The sequence below is a fragment of the Oryzias latipes genome, chromosome 15 (genome assembly GCF_053564925.1).
Source record: "Oryzias latipes strain Hd-rR chromosome 15, Olatipes_Hd-rR_3.1".
In the NCBI taxonomy this organism is placed as follows: Eukaryota; Metazoa; Chordata; class Actinopteri; order Beloniformes; family Adrianichthyidae; genus Oryzias; species Oryzias latipes.
In genome coordinates, this window is record NC_136251.1 from 5,865,797 (window position 1) to 5,882,998 (window position 17,202).

The 17,202-nt window shown below is 38.7% G+C and overlaps 1 protein-coding gene across 2 annotated transcripts in view; it reads right to left on the reverse strand.

The window, feature by feature from the left end:
- Positions 1-17,202, reverse strand: part of col13a1 (collagen, type XIII, alpha 1) — a 69,659-nt gene that overhangs the window by 7,075 nt on the left and 45,382 nt on the right. For both annotated transcript variants that reach the window (XM_078932285.1, XM_023962961.2), the window contains 10 exons: positions 16,733-16,774; positions 16,539-16,589; positions 16,188-16,214; positions 16,000-16,086; positions 14,539-14,574; positions 13,065-13,118; positions 12,925-12,978; positions 11,596-11,622; positions 8,495-8,581; positions 2,842-2,880 (listed from right to left, as the gene is read on the reverse strand). In XM_078932285.1, the coding sequence (XP_078788411.1) occupies positions 2,842-2,880; positions 8,495-8,581; positions 11,596-11,622; positions 12,925-12,978; positions 13,065-13,118; positions 14,539-14,574; positions 16,000-16,086; positions 16,188-16,214; positions 16,539-16,589; positions 16,733-16,774 (504 nt within the window). The remainder of the gene's footprint in view (positions 1-2,841; positions 2,881-8,494; positions 8,582-11,595; positions 11,623-12,924; positions 12,979-13,064; positions 13,119-14,538; positions 14,575-15,999; positions 16,087-16,187; positions 16,215-16,538; positions 16,590-16,732; positions 16,775-17,202) is intronic.

A 17,202-nucleotide genomic window follows, 5' to 3' on the forward strand; every position in this document is an offset into this window, starting at 1 on the left:
CTTTACTCCAGTTAAATCTTTTGTTTCATAGCTAAGTTACTCAGTAAAGTTAACAAGTCGAGCTTATTGAGTACAGCATAGCTGCTGCAGGCTCGTAGTTGTAAAATGTAACTAAAAAAAAGTCTCAATTCTATTTAAAGTCTTCATCTTTTGTCAATGGATCCTCAGCAGAAATGAGCGGAAACCTTCCTCTGAGCAGGTTGGCAGAGCTTTAGATTAAAGGATAAACTGTCTACAAACTATTTCGATACGATAAAATCAGTCTGTTATGAAGAAGAAAAGTGCTGCACATGAACACACACTTAGCTATTTACAGTGAACAGAACTTCATAGGAAATCACATCCATTTCACTTCTGCTTCTGCAGGGTGCTCTACTTTACCAATGACTTGGTTAGAAGATCTTAACTGAAGCCCTCCTCCATGGAACCAGTGTTAACAGATTTCTCCTTTCCATTAACTCCTTTCTCCAAACTTCTGTGGCCAATAAGGTGCTGGACCTTCAACAGCAAGGCAACTAGTTCTCTGAAATGTTGTCTATGTTTGTGGGTTTATTTTCATGTATGGTGCCGCTGGTTCCTCTCTGTTGAAAAAACAACAACTAAGATCTCTGTGTATTATTTTAAGTTTGTGTGAATAAAATTTTTTTGTTGCGAATTTTTTATATATGCAACGAGAGTAATTATTAAACCAACAAACCCTCCTGAAACAACCAATCACACACTGTTGCTTTTTGGTGCAATTTACAAAAATCTGCTTGCTGTGCCAGCACAGCAAATTCACTACAATAAGTTTGTCCAAATCAGTGCCTTTTTATCATTACATTTTATAGTTTGAAGTAACATTTTCTATGGTTTCATGGTCAACATTTTCAATGAAAAAAAAACAAAAAAACATCCCATACCATATTTTCTGCACTATTGGGACCACTGGATTATAAGGCGTACCATCAATAAATGGTCCCTTTTTTTAAAACTTCTGTCATATATAAGATGCACCAACCAATAAGGCGCATTAAACGACAGAACATAGTCAGAGATAGGCCAGAGATAAAGTCTGACCCACTTTATTAACTGTGTTCACAGTGAGGGCTGGTTTCTACAGGACAGTTTGCAGTGCGTCTCCATTCCGTTGACCAAAGATAGAACGTCATTAATCAAGGGAATGTTTCCATCGCCATAATGTCTGCGTCTGACATTCGCCTTTCTGTATCCCAATGGAAGCTTTATGCAGGAGTTCTATTTGCGGTCTGTTGACACGTCAATTTCATGGTAGAAAAACAGATACAAGTCCCGGCTTCAAAACCAACACTTCCGAACACTTTCAAAATAAAACCTTACAAAATTGTATTCTATGTGTAAGGTGACATGCCCATGCGATAATGCACGTTAACATCGCAGATAACACTGTTGTCCAGTTTTGCCACGGATGACAAAAGTTTAATTTTGTAAGTACAATAACACAACATCATTTATGACAAAAAAACAGGCCTTTTACAAGGCCTTAGAGAGGAAGGAGAGGGGACGGGGCTTGACTGACAAATGAAGAGATTAGCAAGAGAGTAGGACAAACTACTCAACATGGGGGTGGCAGGACAAACCCCTTCTACGGGCGCCATGGGGGAGGGGGAGACGCAACGGAGCTAATGTAAGCTAACTGACGGTCGTCAGATGGACCCAACACATCGGGGATACACCGCAGACAGACCAGTGTAAATTTGGGGAACCTCAAGCTTGTTTGTCACACTATACGTTAGCCACATTAGAAGTATTACCATATTTGCAATACCTATAACTCCCAATTATTAAAAAACAGACTAATACTGCTAAAACAAACTATACTGTGACTACGCTAACTCTCAATGTGGTGTGCTACACATAAAATACAAAACCCAGTCTGACACCACTACAGGTTAGCTAGCGTACTCACAATAACACCCAACCATATATATATGATATAAACACATAATCGCTATATATCAATCCACATCTAAGGCGCTCCTGATTATAAAGTACACTGTCATTTTTTGAAAGAATCAAAACTTTCAGGTGCACCTTATAGTGTGAAAAATATGTTGAGTTTGAAATGTTGGACACGTAGAACATCAGATTGTTACATAACTAATTTACAAAAATTAAAACCAAAGCAACCAGTGTTGTTTTCTTTTTCAAAATCCAATATTCTAGAGTCTACAGACCATCCACAGTATAGTGCAGTCCTGTGATCATAACTCATATTTATTCTAAAAAATAATTTGATTATCATAAAGCTTAGTAATATTGTTAAGAAATAATAGAACAATGTTTCATTCACATTGCTGACTAAGTCACTGGCTGTATCACTGAGCTGAAATGAGGAGACTATTTTTATTTTTTTTAACACTTTATCATAGAGGAGGGGATCAGCTAAGGTCTTTTAAATACAAATACAGTTTCCAGCTTCACAACTCAGTGCAGCATGGTCTTATATATGAAAAAACAACAACATAATGCAATAAGTTAATAAGCATTATCCATTTCCATAATGCACAAATATCATGCATATGTATCAACTTAATCATTTTATTAGTTTAATCCTATCAAAATAATGCATAACTGTTAAAGAAAATCCATTGAGTAACCACTTTGTCATAAAATAAACAATCTGTACAAAACGTTTTAGCAAAAAGTTTACATATATATCAGAAAAGGAGAAGTAAAAAAATAAATATTTTATGTACAATCACACAATCCATTCCAAAGTTATCGTCACTGCAAAGAGAAAGCAAACGGCAAAACATTAAATATTAGTACAAACAATGATGTTAGCGTGTCTACGTTTAGCTGCAGCCCAATGTGACTTACTTTATTCCAACATCCTGGTACGGGTAAGCCATCGTCGCCCTAGCAACCAAGAAAAAAAGGTTTAAGTAAAAATGTGAAATTCTGTAAGATACGCTGATTCATGCAAAACACCACAGAATATTCTTTTTTCATCCCAGACCACTGCTGAACTGACACGTCACCGACTGACTATATAGTCTTTGGCCAACAGGGTTTTGGAAGTAGTACTTTTTTAATCCAAATACGGCTTAATATGTTCTCTTTTTTTATTCATGACAGCATAAATGACACACAATAATGTTATTAGGTTTAAGGTTACCCTCAATTCTTTGCTTTCTGAAAATATTTGGGACAGATTCAAAAGAACCACTACACAATAAAAAACAGCACACAGCAGTATTTAAATGAGGAAAAAAGACACACTCAAATGTCAAAGCTTTGGTATTTAGAAATTTAGGCAAAAACCTGGAAAAATTTCTTGGAGTTTTCTTTGATGCAGATCTTAACATTGAAATCATATTTCCCACAAAAAATAATATTTTGTTCCCATGGAATAATGAATGCGTGGGAACGGAATAATATTCTGACATACATTTTTTTTAATGCACCACAGTTACAGGGACACAATGATTGGTAGAGATGCATTTTGGCATATGTGTGATGCATGATGGGATACGTAGCATGTAGCCGTCGGATGTAAAGTGACTGCAACGAGTACGTTAATAAAAGACAAGTCCTGGATATTATTCTTCCTATTCGACCCTAAACTACAATATCCCATATTGGCTGTCCGTCTACCGGCCAACCTGCTGCCCAAATGGCGGCATGACAAGCAGAAGAGCTCCACAGCGCGCCGGAGCTCATAGCACATAGCTCGAGCGAGCTATGTCCGGAGAATCACTGCGGACATAGCAGCAAGCTTGGACATCCTAAATATTATGATCTTTTTCTTATATTCATTGGGACGATAATAAATAGATCATTCTTGTTTTTATTTTTCCCCTCTTGAACGAATGTGGGTCACAGAGACACGGAAGTAGCGGCAGAAAGCGGCTTTTTTCGGCAGGACGGAGAACGTTCCGGGATGTGAATGAACGCAGACATGGAGACACGATTACCGATGCTTTTGTAGAGCTTTTTAAAAGAAATAAATCTTCTCTAAACATCCTCCACGTCTTTCATGCAATGTAATGAGACACAGACAGAAATGTGAGGGTATCAGCTGTAAATCCAAGCATCGCTAACATTCGTGTTGATGAATTTCGTTCGCACAAATTATTTCGTCGTAACGCAACATTTTTTCATGAGAAAGGAATATTATTTTGTTGGAAGGGAATGTTATTTCTAAATATTCATTTATCTTACCCACGTCAGATTAAGGGCTCCGCACATTTCAAACACAAAGTTTTTTTGTTTTTTTTTAAATATTGCCAGACAGATTTTTTCTCTTCAGAATCAGTGCAGAGACTTTAATCACTTGTAGACTGGACTATATTAACATTACTTTAGGGCTTAACGCTCAATTCCGATTTTTTTTTTTAAATAAGATTTTTTAGCAAGGCCGTTCACATTTCAAATTAAATGCAAACTTTTGTGATCTCCTGTGTGACCGTGAAATGACCCAGAAGTGACCTGCATGCGCAGAAGAGTACTCAACGGTGAACAACGTCACTCGTTTGCAAAAGTAGCTAACGTTAACAATGGATGTCAATAACAGTGTTGTCAACAGCAGAGCTCTTTTTGCATTAATACATTTATTTTCACGAAGGAGCCAGCACAATTACAATCTTCTCATTTTAAGAAGGCAATGGAGCCAGGATCGTCTGTACCCAGTGTTGTGGAATGGAGATGTGTGTGTGCTGGGGCTGTGTGTAAGAGAGAGGAGAGAGCACGTGCAGCGCAGGAGGGAGTGAGAGGGGCAATGGAGGCGCGCATTCATGTTGTGTGTTACGGAGGAAGTAGAACGATAATAAAAGAAGGCTTCCCCCAGTAGAACTGCTATAGACTCTTTATTAACCCGCTCTGGAGAATCTAAGGGTCCGAACGGGTAAGTGAATCCCGGAGGAGGATCCGCCTTCTGTGCCCCGCGCTTCTGACCACGGTCGGAAAGGGAGAAAAAAATAATCCCTGGATACATGTGGCCTGGCCGTTCAGACGGCGGTCGCATTTGAAAAGATCGGATACGTATCGGATTCAGGCCCACATACCCAAGTGGCCTGGGTCGCATTTGAAAAAACCTGTGTCGTTCAGACTGTCATGAAAAGATCAGATACAGGTCGCATAGGGGCAGAAAAATCAGAATTGGGTCGTTTCAGCCTGTGGTGTGAACGTAGCCATAGTTTCTGCAGAGCGACAGCAGTTCATTAAAAAATTCGCCTCTATAATTTGGACGGGGCCGGGGCCATTAACTTTCCATTAACCTTCTGTTTACATTCTTATCCACTGACTTACGCTGCCTCCTTACATCAACAGATAAATTAAACCATGACCAGATCAAAACATTCGCAATGTACTTTTGTTTGGGCAAAAAGTTGAACTTGGTAAAAACCTGTGTGGTTCAATTCTTCTCCAGCATGAAGGAACTGGACCTCTGTTTGACTTCCTTTTTGATTTGGATCTTAAAGATTGATGCCACTTGAGAAATGTTGCAGGCGCATGTGACCAAAGATTATTGAAATATTCCAGAAAGCTAATCTGCAGCTCAGTTGTTACTTAGAATAGAGGTGACTTCATGGATATGAGCACATGGCAAGAAACAAAAAAGTGAAAATTAAAGATAAACAATAGCATAACAAGCTTAGTTAGTATAATTAGAATCTTAAGTGATGTGTTTTTCTGAGTCAGTTGACTATGCTGTCCGCAATGCTAGCACCTTTAGCCATATTAGAATAGTTACCATCTTAACCAATGTGTTTTTCTTAATGAGTCGATTATGCTGATTGAAATGCTAGCTCTTTTAGCCACATTAGCATAGCTAGCATGGTAAGCATTATTAGCATATTAAACAATATGTTTTCCTGAGTCAGTTGACGATGCTGATCGCAATGCTAGCACTTTTAATCATGTTAGTATAACTAGCATAGTTAGCATTTAATTAGCATCAGAAGCAATGTCTTTTACTGAGTAAATTGATGATGCTGACCGCAATGCTAGCAATTTTAGCCACATGCAGCTCAGTTAGCCTTACAGAAGAGGGAGATAGATGTGCATAGTGGCTGCTAAGCGTATGGGCTGGGTCAAAACGTAGTGGTGGGCGGGTGGCATGTAGAGGTGGGCATCGAGGGCGGGTATCGCCTGCGGTCCATACAACGCCGCTCGGGGCTTTAGTTCCAGATTGATTTGGCAAAATTAATAAAAAACGAAAGGTAAATAATGTAATGCAAGCATGGGAACTGAAGATAGTGTACTTCGTAACCCTTGTGCTATCCTAGGCACTTTAACATTGGGAGTTGGGTCATCTAGACCCACTAGACAGTGCTCTGAACCTTTTTTCTTCAATGATTTGTGATCTTCACTGGTGTCCATGGATTACATGAAATCTTTCCACCTTTATCCACCTTTGTCATGGTAGGGAGAACACGTCAATGTAAGGGGGGGGTCATCTAAGATAGCACAAGGGTTAAAACAATAACAGACATACTATTTTTTTCTTGTCTTATCGTTGATAAGATATAATTTTATTTATTATTTAAAAAAAAAACTTGTTACATTTTTTCTGCTCATGGCTAGTTGTTTCACACATTTATGTGTTCTGTACAACAGTAAAATTAGTTTAATTTATAAGTTAAGTTTATTAGCACTGATGTCCATCATTTTTAAAGCTAGTCAGTCTCTGCTCTCTGTACTTTTTCTTCAGAGGAAACATTTTAAAGACAAAAAATGTGCAAAACTGAGGCGAGCACAATAAAGAGCACCATCTGGATGATCAAAGATTGTTTATACAGATTGTCACTTGAATGGACTTAGTTAACAGTGGCTACAGGAACAAATTTTGAGCCTATAGGGAAACAGCTTCTATTGGGACTTTGGAAAATGCCAAACAAGAATTTTACATGAGTTGTAAACTTTGGGAATGACAAGAAGGCAGTCTTAGTAGATGAAACACAAGGTGGAGTTTTGCATGAAACTCTGCCATCCCAATCTTCCCAAATCTACCTAGTTCTTACATAACTAGGGTTTATTGCTTACTAAAATATTATCTGACAAGGACGGCTACACGGGACAAGAAATCTTGAAAAAAAACAATGTTCTTGCTTTACAAAGATAAAGCTTCATAGGACTTTGTTTAGGAGTAAAAGACTTGGCATAGTAGTGTCATAATGGAAGCTTTATATGTTTTTGTCTGACTTAAGAAAAATAGAAACATTTATTTGAATTATTAGGTAGAAACATTTCTGCTCATTTATTGTCAAAATTGTTGATAAAATCCGAGGTACATTTTAGAGAGAATTATAAATATGACCAAAATAATGAATAATTCTGCTTTTTTGTGCCTTAGTCTTGAAACCAGATGCGTGACGGGTAATGTTTGGTTTTTGCTTTGAGGCGGGGGGGGGGGGATCTCAGTGTAAGAGATGGGTACTAAATGTAATTTAAGAAGTAATGTAATAGGTTTTATTGTGTGAGTTATGTGATTAATATTTAGTTAGTAAATAAAAATCTAACAAATCTAAATCGAGCATAAAATGTTATTAGTTAAGCCAATCAAAATTTGGGATTGGAGTGATCTTTGATCCCTGACAGAAAAGGATGAAAAACCTCGGAGCAAAGGTTAACTGATGTAAACTCATATGCACTTGTGTGCAGCATTAACGTTTTAGTTACAGCAACTTAGTAAGATCAGTTAGATGTTTAATTAGGGACAAAACAGACATGCTGGGAAAAGTGAAGGGAAAGGGCACCATACCACAGCGCAAGGGGCATCCAGCCCATCCAGGCCAGGAACGCCTGGTTCACCTTTCACCCCTTTTAAGCCATGGACACCCTGTTTATGAAATCAGCTGTTTAAATTCCACTTCTGCAGATCCTGAGCAGCAGAGCTCCCTTTACTGCTTGATGGCTGGAACATGTCCAAAGATCTCCAGCTGGTGAGCAGGTGGCAGGTTTCCTAAGCATGCAGGTAACCTGGGACCAACAGGAACCATGCTCCCCAAAGCGGTCATTTCACTTTGTTTTGGCTTTGTGTCAGTCTACTCAACCGAACCAGTGGCATCAAATACTGGTTTAGGCATTTAGGCTGAGATCTAAATGTTTTTTGAAAGAAACAAAGAGTGTCCTCCAATGTTTAAATTGAGATGAGTCCTACTATCTGTTAAAGTACAGGAAGGATGTTAAAACATGAGGAAATTCCTTGAAACTCATTTGAAGTGGCTGTCCGGTTCCTGTCGCTCACTGACCTGCAAGGAAAAGAGGCACCTAAAGCAGAGAAATGGCTGATCATTTACCATCAATATTAACATATCCCCCTTTAAAAAAATGGTAATATTGGGAGATTTTCTTTATCCCCAAAAAATGTTTTTATTCTTTTGATGGATCAGCTAAAGCTCTGCCATAGGTCAACAAAGAACAAAAGTACCAGAGCCAAAAGGAAGTTAATCCTCTGCTTTTGCTGCTTTATCAGCAAAGTGTTCCTTCCCTTTGACTCTTGGTCTGCTACATTAAACCACTGACATACCAACGGACAAGGGGCATCTAATCCAGGTGCTCCTTGGTCTCCCTTATCCCCTTTGGCCCCCCTGCCGCCTTTCTTGCCCCTCTCTCCCTGCAAACAACAGCGTATTAAAAACTGTTTTTTAAATCTAAAAAATAAAGTATCCTCCTTCATGAGCTTGACAATTATGCTCTTCATCTATTTTTATGTACATGTAACTTGGACACTTTTATAAAGAAGTATTTTAATGCACTATTATTTTCCACCACTAATAGACGTGAAAAACAACTTGGTCGTGTACATCAATACGGGGGAAAGGGAAAATTAGTAGAGGGAGTTAGGGAGGAAAAGTCAGAGCTTAAGGCAGTCGGTGAAGACAGTTTGCTATCAAACAACCTGTAAACTGCTGAGCTGTATAAAGAATGTTGGAGTATATTACAATGGTGCTCAGTGAGGTTCAGTCAATGCTTTTTGTAGTTTGAAATAATGCATCATATTCAGCTAACATAATTATGTTTATTGATCATTTTTTTATGATACTAAACCTTGAATAGATCAACTCAACGCTACAACAAGCAGATTTTTAATGAAATGTATTCATTTATTAATTAATTAGGGAATTTAATTAAATTAAAAATCAATAAATCAATTAATTAAAAGGCCTTTAGCTTCCAAAATCAACTTTTTAAGCTTTTAAGTGTATTATAAAGTTAATTCCCAACAAAATATATCCCCAAAGCGGTATTCTGATCCATAAATGCATTTCTGAGTATTCCTCCAAAAACCTGCACTCTGAGCACCAGCCCCTCCTAACCCACCAAAACAATTGGGTTCTCACATTCATACGTATGAAGGTGAAGAACAGCCCCTTCCAAGAAGATTCTGCACTGCCAGCACCGCCCCCAGACTTACACACACACACCCACTTTCTCAGCGGAGCTATAGAGGTGATCGGTAAAAACTCTTTCATTTTATATGCACAATATGCACATCCGTCTTTGCAAACGGTTTTTCTAAATTCTGCTTACACTTAAAAATTGTGTTGATTTTACTTAAACCACATTATTTAAAGTTATGTATTTAAAGAACATAGAACCACTAGATCTTCTTTTGATCCATTTCCAAAGTATTCCCAGTAGTCTTCTATTTATGGCTAAAATCAAAACATCTGTCGTTTTTTAGGAAGTAGATTCTGCAGAGCACCATCATCAGAAATTCACCTCTAAATTGTGGGTGGTACTGTTGACGGAGAATAATCCCATCCCCACTTTCCATTACCCATCTTGTTTATGTGTTTTCCCACTAGCTTCCAGCCCCACACAACCTTAACCTAACATGAGTGGTGCAACCAATATCTGAGCTTTCTATCCATACAGTTTCAATCCAGATTCCAGGTCAGACGAGGAAAACAAAGACGGTCATGGATCTATTTGTCTGACAGTGGATCTATCAGAATGGAGCAAAGCAGACAGGAGAGAGACCTGCCAGCGGACAAGATGGCGCCTGAAATTATTGGGTAGAAGCACATATTATACAATTTATCCTGACCCTTTTTGCCCAAAAAGTGTTCCAAATTGAAAAAAAAAGGCGTAAAATGGGAGAAATTGTAGCTGTTAGGGTTGCCAGTTAAAATAAAGTTTTTTTTTTTTAATGATATGGGAAGACTTCCAGTTCCGGTTCTACATCACAGCTACAAGCTTTTTCAAACAGCATTTTATTTCTCTGGTCTTTTGTTTTTCCTTTTTTTTTAAATTCAATTTGAGCGAACAGAAATACTCAAAGTTGTACCACAAAAAATGAAGCAGTAGGAGGCAAAAAGACAAAAAGGAATCCCAAAGGCTGCAGTTTACAGGTTATTTAACAGAACATCAGCTCACCCACATCAAAGATTGCAAAACCTGAAAAGTACACACTGTTTAAAAGATTTACAATACAATTTGATACGACTTGCCAATCTAAGATATGTAATAGAGGATCAAGGGTTGAAGGAACTTGCAAGGAAAGGAAGTGTTTAGTACAGAGGGAGGGGTAAAAGGGAAAATAATTAAGGCAGGTCTACATTAGAATGCAGGAGAAGGAGGACAAGGTTGGTAAGAGGGAGAGAGGGCAACCCCTCCAATAAAAAGAGCCACAGGCCACAGAACAAGGTGGAGGGAGGGAAAAGGGAATAAGAAGACCTGCGGAAACAAAGAAGACAGGACAGAGTGAAAACACCAACACTACTGTACAGCTTTGACTTCAGCACTTTCAACCGGACGCTGCCGGATGCTTTCAGACTGAACCAAGTTGAATGTGCCGAGAAAGAGCTCATGAAAGAGGATGGCTTAATAGATGGGAGAGGAAATATTAAAAGGGTCACAGGTTAATGGGATGAAGACAAACATTCTCTAAGGGGAAAGGTGTGTGCACAGTTTAACACTTTTCTCATTCACAAAAATCTGGGGAAGAGAAACAGTTTAACATCATTTTGCAGGGCTATTTCCATTTTCAGACCCCGTTGATGATGATGAGTATCTTAAGAATACTACTTATGTTCATGGACTTGGTTTGTGTGTTAAATTGATAGTTCATATCTGGGGAAATGCATAATATTAAAGCTAACACTTCTCTGATAAGCCATGACTTGCACCATGTCTCGGAAAAATTCCCATTTACATTAAATAAACATCATCATTTCCCCTTTGGTTGAAGGATTGAAGGTGGAGCATTATCCAACATATTCATGGCTTTTCATGTGATGAAGTTGGTTTTGAAGTGTAGCTATAACGCTCATCTTCAAATCAAAGCCACTGCAAAACAAGGGGTTTGCCTGATAAAAAGGCAAAACACATTTGGACATGATGTATTCATATTCATGCAAAATATCAAAGTGGACATCTGTTCTTGATGTGCATCTCCTTAACTCTCTGCCTCAAGAGCATCTTTGAAGCTGAACCCAGTTGGCTAGGTCACCCCACAGGGCAGATGCACAAATGACCTGACCACTAACCTGACCTGAGGAACAACTGTCGCCAACTACAGAAGATAAGCTGCTAAAACCCATGACTAATCTAAAACTCTTCTAAAACTTGACATTGTTCATTAACAGAATTATGTCAGTCTTTGTGCTGTGGATGGTGTCTTACCCGGTTTCCTTTCGGTCCAAGTAATCCCTGAAAATAGGGACATGTAATGATTTAGTGACCTCAAAAGAACAAACAACATTTGCAGAATGTCCAAGGTTACAGCTGATTAATGAACTTTTTAAAATATTCTTTTAGTTTTAGCCTTTGGGGATTCAAACAGGAAGTACCTGCTGGCTCCGAGAAGCCAAAATCTCATAGACTTCTATAGAGAAATAAACAGCTGTTACTCAGTCATTCTATTGGTCAGAAGAACCATTCTGAATCTGATTCCTTTTTTAACAAGTTCTTTCTAATCCTCTTTTTTTCTGGATAATTTTTATTTATTGCAAATTATTCAAGTAATAAACTGACCAATCAGCTGCCTCAATAAAAGTAGGTGGTCACACTACAAAAGCTTGAAACCTTTGATTGACGGATTCTGCCAAGCCTGCTTTCAGTGGAAGGAGTTTGGAATTCCAAAAAGCTCACTGTTGACTGTTGAGAGTGGTTGCCATAGAAACGTTGACTCAGACTAAATCTGCTTACTGACGTCTTCTGCCTCCAAAATGAAGATTTCTGACTCGTGAAAAAACTGCAACTGAATTGACTTCATGTGGTCGTAACTGGAATTCATTTTCTATGGGTGACATTAACACTCACTCAGTCCAGGTCTCTTTACAGTCAACGGGGGATTTATAACTTTCTCAACATTACCCATTTGGCTCACAAGTGTTAGAAAGTGTTGGTGCACTACAATGAAGGACGTAAAGATAATAATAAGAATGACTGTTACTTTTGTCATTTTTATCATTTTTGTTTTTATTAACCACATCATGCGAGTTATAAAAACTATTCTTCAATGTTTTTTTTTCCATTCCAGAAGTGAGGCTAATTTAAGTGGAGTCCTGGATTTAATGGTCTGTTGTGAATTAATTAATTAATACTGTATTCATCCCTCAATGGGGAAATTCTTCTCCGCATTTGACCCATCCACTGGGGGAGCGGTGAGCTGCAGCTGAACCGCGCTCGGGAGGCAGTAGTGTTAAGGGCCTTGCCTAAGGACCCCCACTGGGTGATGTTAACTGCTCCCCTCCGGGAATCGAACCCTGGATTCCTGCATGGTAGCTTGTCACCTTACCAACCGAGCCACCCAGCCACCCTGCATTACTGACATATGGTACAAAGAGGTAAATTATCTTGGTTGATTAAAAATTATTTTATCAAAATTGGTTGTATAATAAATGTCACGATTAGACTTTGACAGATTCAGCGTTATCCTAATCCATAGATTTTTCTTTAACTTCTTGTTTTCTTAGATTTAGCCTCTTCGAAGTCTTTAGAGCAACTTACAGGGCTGCCTTGTGGTCCTACTGGTCCTGGTAATCCTGATTCTCCCCTTTCACCCTGCAGTGAAGGATCTTTAGTAAATCATTCCAAACCATTATAGATGATTTTAGGAGAAACACAAAGAGAAATAGTGGATGACTCACTCGCTCCCCCTTTGGTCCTGCTGGCCCAGGCATACCTGCTGGTCCCATCAGACCCTTTACAAAAAGAAAAAATATTATTTCAATACCTGGAAGCTGGTGCAGGCAGAGCAGGAAGAGGAAATGTCAACATGACAAATGTGTGTCAAATCAGTAAACCAACAAGCTTTATGGAAGCCATGAACTACTTAAAACAAAATGCTTTTTTTTTTTAAAAGAGCACCATGCTTGTTGACTGACTGATCGTACTGTTAAAAAAAGAAGGAAAGGGAAATAAATGCAAACAGTGTCTATAAAAATCAAAACGGAAGTCTTTACAAATGGTGCGTTCACATAATGTAACTTGCAAAATGGAGAGGAGCCATCCAGACAGACTATCACTGATTTCATGCATGAAAGACACTTCTGCATGCTCCCTTTGCATCATTCTGGAAACTGGTTTGCTTTGCAGCCCTCGGCTGATACAGGATCAGGAGAAAAGAAACTGCTGAGATAGGACAGGGGACCGAGCGATTGCACTCAACAAAATCCTACGAGAAAAAGGGTTAAAAAAGAAATGAGATCTGAGAGCAACACTAGGGCATTACCCTTTTTGTAAGTTGCACCTGCAACTGTGTCCTCGTAAAGAAAAAGAAAAAAAAAAGAAATAAACAGCATCACCTGTAGTGAGAAGCTTTACCAATTTTTTGGTTTTAAGAATCTAGATTTTACAATATTGTGTGATCGACAGAGGTTCTGGTCAGGTTCTTTCTGCAGACCGTTGTCATGCATCCACTGCTCCCTCTCCACAGCAGACGGGGAGCTGTGTTCTGATTCAATGTCGAACAAATCTTCTTTCAGACATAAATTTGTTTATTTCAGTTTTACTTAGCAAAGATGAGGTAAGTTACCAAAGATAAAAAGGACTACCTGGCTCGATCCTAATGATCAGATTTGCACTGAACTGTCTGTGATGATCTCTCGTGCAAAGAAGTAATCCTAACAGTTTGGAAATGGAACTTTAAGTCTTTCCGAGCCTGAAAAGGCGGTAATGCCATTGTGTTATGTATTTCTGGTAATCTTATCGAACTATGACACAACACTCTGATCAACCTGATTATTTGGGCTTAAACTGTCAGAGTGTAGATAATTCCTTATAAGATACTTTTACTGATCCTTTGTATTTAGGTTTTTATCCTATTTCAGACATTTTTATTTTATCTGTAAATGATAGATTTTTGTTTGACGATGTTAGCAATACTGTTGAAAGTTCTAACGGCTCCTTCAGCCATCAGGAAATCTCTTCAGGGCTCGACTGTCCTGTCCTCCCAGAGCTAATTCAGAAAAAGAAATGCAACAAGAAAAGAAAGACAAGCAGACATCTGAGACATAGAGCAAGCAGCAGAGGCAGCAGCAGCAGGGGGGGGAGACTCAAGGAGGAAGAGGACGATTAAAGGAAGGGGTTAGGGAACCAGAACTGGACATTTGAGCCACTCACCACTGGACCAGGTCTGCCGTCTAACCCATGAGCCCCCTGCATTGCGTCGTACACAGTTAGACAGTAGAGGTGATGGGGAGAAAGGTAGGAGAGGAGTGGGGGTTTAGGTGGGGGGAAAAGGGATGGTGGGGAGGTGAGTCAAGCTGTGACATCAACAACACACTCAGATGATGACAAATGGGGGGGGTGGTGGTGGTGAAGCTGAAGTGAGTGACATGAACATGGACGACTGCACAGACGTGTTCATGTGGGTTCCTGTTTAAGCTGTCATGACGTGATTAGACACCACGCATCTAGACAAACGGTGCCTTCTGCAGCACTTGTGAGGGTGGAGGCTAATGCAGCTCAGTGTCAGGATGGACAGGGCTCCTCTTTTTTATCAAATGCAGAACCTTGTACTACATCCGTCATGTTATAAAGCTTTTTTTGCAGTTTTGCAACACAATAAAAACTGAGATCTAGAGTCAGCACCACTACAAACTTGTGGTGGTAAAAGAAAGCAACCAAACCAAACCATTTTTCAAAAATATTGACAGACTGAGTACCTACAGTCATGAAGACAATAAGGTTCCAATTTTGGACTGAATATAACTGCAATCAGACTGTTTGTTTAAATATTCTGCATTGAACAGCAGCAGCAGCCTGTTTTAATGGTTTGTGAAGCATTCTAGAATATGACAAACAACATATGAAACTTAAATCAATGGTGAAGCATTTCCAAAAAAATTAATATTTTCTATGAAAATAAATAACTGAGCAGGCCACTAATTACAGATATAAGTTTGTATATATCAGAAACAGCTGGACAGTCAGGGTTTGCCTCTTAGTTATACTTTAGAAGAAGCATGTAAATTGCAGTTTGGTAGAAATGCTTTCCTTTAGTTTCCTAAACAATGAAGAAGAGTCTTCTTCAGAACTGCTTCAAACTAAAGATCTACGTAGAGAAAATCCAAGTTTTGACTTGATATTATCTATTGAATTCAGGTGAATCTGCTTTACCTCTATTTAATGATGACATTCACCCCCTTGAGTTCCTCATCATTTTTTTCAATCAGCGATGTGTTAATTGCAGTTAACCACAACAAATCCCGCAAAGACTAATAATTTAGCACTTCAATAGTTTCTCAGCAATAAATTTGATACAGTTTTTTGCTCTGGAACGGCATTTATCATTAAACTTGTAACCAAAAAGACATAAAGTTGAATTCGAATTGATTTCTCTTTTTTACTTTGACGATTTGGAAACAGAGAAAACACATAACAAACACACATCTGATTGTTGTTCTTGTTTTAAAAGAAAATGTGTCTGCAAACCTATTTTGGCTGGTAACCGAGAGACTAAAATGCAGGGCCATGTCCAAGCTTATTGTTAAATATGAAACATTCCCACACGTGTATTTTTGTGACACCTTTTCATTACAGAAACGGTTAGAAAAAAGAAAACCCTGGAAGAATACTCACAGGGAGCCCGAGGTGGCCTCTGTCTCCTTTGTCCCCCTTCTGACCCGACGCTCCTTTTTCTCCTTTGATTCCTATACCAGGCTCTCCCTGAAACAGACCAGATCTCTGAGCAACAGATTCACAGACAAAACAGGGATGCAGACAACAACCAGGCAAACATGTTGGTGCTTAAAGAGATTGAAGCCAACCTTTGGTCCTGAGGATCCTTGTGATCCCTAAACAAAGCAAAAACAGCCAGATGATTACCATGAACTACTACATAATAGATCAGTGTTTCCATTGACAAACAGGACCAGAAGAATAACATGCATTTTTCTTTGTTATTATTTAAAAAAAAACAGTTTAAAAACAATAATAAAGACTGAACCTGCGCATTTAAAAAACCTGATGGCAATCTGAATCTTCTTTTGTGGGAAACAAAAACTGTTCACAACAGTTGTGTCATGAAACAATGTTTAACAGTTTAATCATATTCTAATAAAAAGCTTTCCTATAATTGTTGTCAGAGATTTTCTGCACAGACATCCTGTTTTACTTACTGCAGGGCCAACTGGTCCTGGAGGTCCTGGAGGCCCTGGAGGACCATAGATCTAGACACAAACAGCATTTTGAGAAATAATCAGTAGCAACAGTGATGCTACATTTAGAAAGTGGTTACTTATAACAACACATATTTTCTGATCTGGTTCTAAACTGAAAGAGTGTGAATTACATTTGTGGGCTTCTGACATACCATTTCCGACCTTCCTCCAACTCCCGGTTCACCCTTGGGACCCTGTGACAACAAGGGGGTAAGGACACAGAGAAGCAAAGATTTGGACAAATCATTACTGCAAGCATCTGAATAAATGCATTCAAATGTCGCTAGAATTTAACATAATAATAATAAAATGTAACTGTAATTTTGGAAATGGTATAAACTTCTCTAAAAGCGACAAAAAGAATCATTAGCAGATTTCCTTGTAACATTTCCAGGTTCCGAGGAAATGTTAGTGTCCTGGGACGGGACACTAACATTTTCTCGCAGCATTTCAATCTGTAAGGCACAAAAGAAATGTAAGTTTTACAGAAAAACCGGAATACAAGCTGTATATGAAGCTTTGAGCAAGACCAGCAGCTCAATGACTGGTTGATGTCATTCTTTGAAATGAACAGCCTGGGATTTTCAACAGTGACCAGGATGATCTGTGCATACAGTGAGTA